The 4,740-nt window shown below is 35.3% G+C and overlaps 1 protein-coding gene across 1 annotated transcript in view; it reads left to right on the top strand.

Moving 5' to 3' along the window:
- LOC106875130 (transmembrane protein 47) overlaps positions 1-4,740 on the top strand; it is a 270,412-nt gene that overhangs the window by 259,497 nt on the left and 6,175 nt on the right. The window contains exon 2 of the mRNA XM_014923115.2: positions 2,784-2,924. Coding sequence (XP_014778601.1) covers positions 2,784-2,924 — 141 coding nt within the window. The remainder of the gene's footprint in view (positions 1-2,783; positions 2,925-4,740) is intronic.

Here is a 4,740-nt window from a genome sequence, read left to right as displayed (position 1 = left end):
ATATATATATATATATATATATTTACATACACACACATAATTGTATGTTTGTATATATATCTATGAATATATATATGTTTGTGTGTGTGTGTGTATACGTACACAAACACGCATATATTTACACACGCATATGAAAGAGTGAGAAAGGGCAGAGGGAGAAAGAGGGATTACACATGTGGCGGTATTTGCGCATGCACATGCGCGTGTACTGTGAACGTTTTGCAAGAATGACTGTGAAACGAAAAAATATGTAGACATGTAAGGAGGCTGTCTTTGCAAATAAACCGTGCTCTATATATGATAACAGACTGTGTTTTATGAATGATAAAGCAGCAAGTACTTTATACTATTCTGTAGAATATTATATACCCTTGTAACCTAAATCAGCGCCACTCGTTTCCCATTCTCGATGAAATCGTTTCACTTCCTTAAAATTCTTCCATTAGACTTTTGTTAGCAAATGTGAACATATTTTCAGAAAATGGAATACGATGTCTAAATGGGAATACTAGTCTAAATGTGAAAAATTACACAGCATTTCAGATCTGAAATATAGCCAAAGTAAATCGGTTAGAAAAGGGGAACAGAAGCAAACATTCACATTCAAGTGGATAAAACAAATTTTACACACACGCACACACGCACGCACACGCGCGCGCACACACACACACACACACACACACACACACACACACACACACACACACACACAACTTACGGAACTTGAATTCCTTGTTGAATTCTATAATAATTCAGATTCTGCTCTCGGTATTGAGTCAGCCATGAAGAAGCATTTAGTTGTTATTCTTAAGCAAAGATTAAAATAATTGCTCCAAACATTGGCACAAAAGCCAACGATTAGGGAGCGGGGTAGTTGACAATGTCGATCTCTGTATTTGCCTGGCGCCGACAGGTATTTGTTTTTGTCACTTTACTGGGATCTGAGATTAAATTTCACAGAAGTCAAATTAGCTTTCTACCTTTCAGCATGATACCTTAGCAACGTCATCTCAACCATGGTGCCTTAACAACATCATCTCAACAATCACAGTTTAGCAATTTGATAACACTGTCACATAAGAACTTCAACCCACAAAGAAACCTTAAGAATGCTGAGAAAACACTAGTCAGTACTGCCACCTTAGAAACTCAATTTAGCAATGAAACTTTAGTGACATCACGCCAGCAATTTCACACCTTACCAACGTTGCATTAGCAACGTCATATCAGAAGTGCTACCTTAGAACCTCATCTCCACAATGACACTGCAGCAACGTAATATCAACAATGTCATCTTAGAAACTATCATAGCCATGTCTTGTCAACAATGTAATCTTAGCAATCTCTGAGACAATGTCACCTAAGCAACGTTGTTGTATCAACAATGATATCGTAAAAAAAATGTCATTGAGCTAATCCCACCTAAACAATGTCAGGTCGGCAATTCAACTCAGCAACGTCATGCTAACAATGCCGTTTTAGAAATATCCTCTTGGCAACATCCTCTTAGCAATTCAGATTGGGAAAAAAATTTACAAATCAAAAAATGTCAGTCTGAGGAGTTGTCAGTTATAATAATTATGCTTTCCTACAATATGCACAATGCCTGAAATATTGGGAGAGAAGGGTGGTTAGACGATTACATCGACCCCAGTACTCAAATGGTACTTATTTCACTGACCCTGAAAAGATGAAAAGCAAAGTGAACATCGTCAGCATTTAAACTCGCGGACAAAATACTTAACGATTCTGCCAGTTTGCCGCTTTAATAGTTATAATAATGGTTTCAAATTTTGGCACAAGGCCAGCAATTTCGGGGAGAGAGTAAGTTGATTATATTGGCCTCAGGGCTAAACTGGTGCTTATGTTATCGGGCCAGAAAATATGAAAGGTAAAGTCGACCTCCGCAGAATTTGAACTCAGAACGTAAAGATGGACTAAACACCACTAAGTATTTTGTCCGTCAAGCTAAAGATTCTGCCAGCTCGCGCCTTGAATGATGATGATGATGATGATGATGATGATGATGATGATGATGATGATGATAATAATAATAATGATAATAATAATAATAATAATAATAATAATAATAATAATAATAATAATAATAATAATAACTATTATTATTATTAGAATAATAGCTTAAAATCAAAGACAGAAGGATTTATCATAGCAGCCCAAGATCAATGCCTACCTACATGAAGCTACCAAGTCAACAGCTTAAAGAACGGCAGTCGCCCAACATGTTTATGTAACCAACAAAATGAAAAAAAATAAATAAATAAATAAATGAAGTCAAACACACATTAAAACTGCAATTACAAAAGTAAGTGAAGTTGGACATGAGAAAGTTTTATAAATGCGCGGTGACAGGTAAGGACGTTTGCAATGAACGTACTTAAAGTTTGATGAACATTACAGAAACAGAAAATACATAAAAACAAAGCATATTTAAAATAAGATAAAATTTAAACAATGAAACGAGCAACTCATCCACGCAAAGGTGACAAACTTCCCACCCACCACCCATCCACCTACACACACAATCTTGATCCTTTTATTCTGTCATCTTTTCCTGGTCTTGTAGTCCATATATTTACTCGTTCCACTAATGTACTTGAGTAGCTTTGGATTAGTGATGGTGTATGTAAATTTGTTTGTATGATTAAAGTTTTTTTTTTTAAATAGTTTGTTTTTTGTAGACTTCTATTTCTAACCTTTCAAATGTCTCAAATGTATATCTATAAATGTTTCAACGGTTTTTCTTTTATTCCATATTGCAGTCTTGATTCAAGTCACTCAAGCCCTCTACTCTATTGGCGCCGTATGTGGTATCCTCAGTCTGCTTATAGCAACAATAGCCTTGTGTTGTGACTGTAAGTGCAATGCACATAAAGCCGTGGCCATTCTACTTATACTGGCTGGTAAGTATCATGCTTTCTACACAAATATTAAACTGGAAAGATAGTCCTGTCGCATTTTTGACATGATCATTGTGAAAGTATTTCTTCGATACTTACGGTAAAATAAGCATTAAATTTTATATACTAATGATTTTTTTTTATTTCTTTGTTGGTTATTTCATAGCATAATGGTTAAATTCGTATCGTTCTTACCCTTTAAAAATAAGTTTAGATTAAACTCATATCAGACACTGCATGCTGTTTGAATTCAAAAGGTCCTCTTCAGCAATAGAACTGACGAGGATATTCAATATGTCTAAGAAAATGGAGCATTAACTATCTGGGCATGCCAACGATGATTTGGCCAATTTCACTCGAAAAATCTTTCTCTCGCAGATTCCCTTCTATCTGGACGGCCACGTTCTGTCAATACTGAAATTCTGAAAAACGTAGTTGAGGAAGATCCAACGCAAACTGTACGAGAAATAGCAAAACAGTTCAATTTAATTCAATCTTCCATCATAAAACACTCTCATTAGCTACAAAAAGTGTCTAAACTTGGTCAGTGGGTCTCTCATCGTCTGATTACTTCTCAGCTTAATCCAGTTGAAGAGCTGATTTGCTCCTGAACCTTTACTGGGTAGAATCATCAGAAGTGATGAAAAGTGGGTTTTTCTATGATCAATATCCAACTAATACGATAATAGTACTCAGTGAAAGAGGAAGATTCATCCCAAACCAGAACTTACTCCGTTCCATTAAAAAAAAATTATAGTTTGGAGGGATATGTGTTGGAGGGATGTGAAAAGTTTCATCTACCATAAGTGTTAATCCAAAACGAAACAGATGATGCGGAAAATTATTATCACCAATTGCAAACATTGCACAAAGGTTTGCCGGAAAAGCGTGCATCATTGGTCGATAATGAAGGGTATTGCTCTTACACAATAATACTCAAGTCACTCAGAAAAAAGATTATGGCACTAAATATGGAAGTATCATCCACTTTACACACATGACTTTAGTCGATCTCACTATTACATTTTTAAACATTGCAACATTCTATAGAAGGAAACATTTTATTAATCATGAAGAAGTTGAAAATGATATTGAGTGTTTCTTTGCTTCGAAACCTGAAGAATTTTACGCTTAAGGGATCAACAATTTGCTAAATAGATATAGTTAAGTTGATTAAATGTATCAATTAAGACCATCTTGAAAAAGCGACTGGATTTCCTTTACAACTTAATACAAGCAACTGCGCACATATATACACATGCGTTTAAATAAGGAATACATAATAATAGAATAAGCGTAATCACCGATGAGAAAATATATTGCACAATTGAAACATAGTGAGAACGGTTTATTCTCATATGTTTTTAAACAAGCAACACATGAATGGCATTACCCATAGATCTATCTTATGGCGAAACAAGAAGTCTAGTATTTGTTCGTAGTTCTCCGTCACGCCAGTATGTCGTTGTCCTCTAAATATTTACTCTTTTTCACTTTAACGTCAATCACTGAGATGGTAGGCGTTACAAAGTATAACTGGAGCAACCAGATGAGTTTTACCATGAAATTCAAAGTCTCTGGATGTTAAAAGTGCCGAAACAATACGGATTCTCGTTTCTATGGCTGACGTTTTGTGATGTTTTTGCAGCTTTATTAATAAAGCATATTACTCTACCTCCGATATTCGAGTACTATTTTTTCCACCTTGTTTCACATTTATGTGCTTACTCTAATACATACATACATACATACATACATACATACATACACACACACACACACACACACACACACACACACACACACACACACACACACA

The sequence above is a fragment of the Octopus bimaculoides genome, chromosome 4 (genome assembly GCF_001194135.2).
Source record: "Octopus bimaculoides isolate UCB-OBI-ISO-001 chromosome 4, ASM119413v2, whole genome shotgun sequence".
NCBI classification, from domain to species: Eukaryota; Metazoa; Mollusca; class Cephalopoda; order Octopoda; family Octopodidae; genus Octopus; species Octopus bimaculoides.
This window is presented reverse-complemented; position numbering and strand designations above follow the sequence as displayed.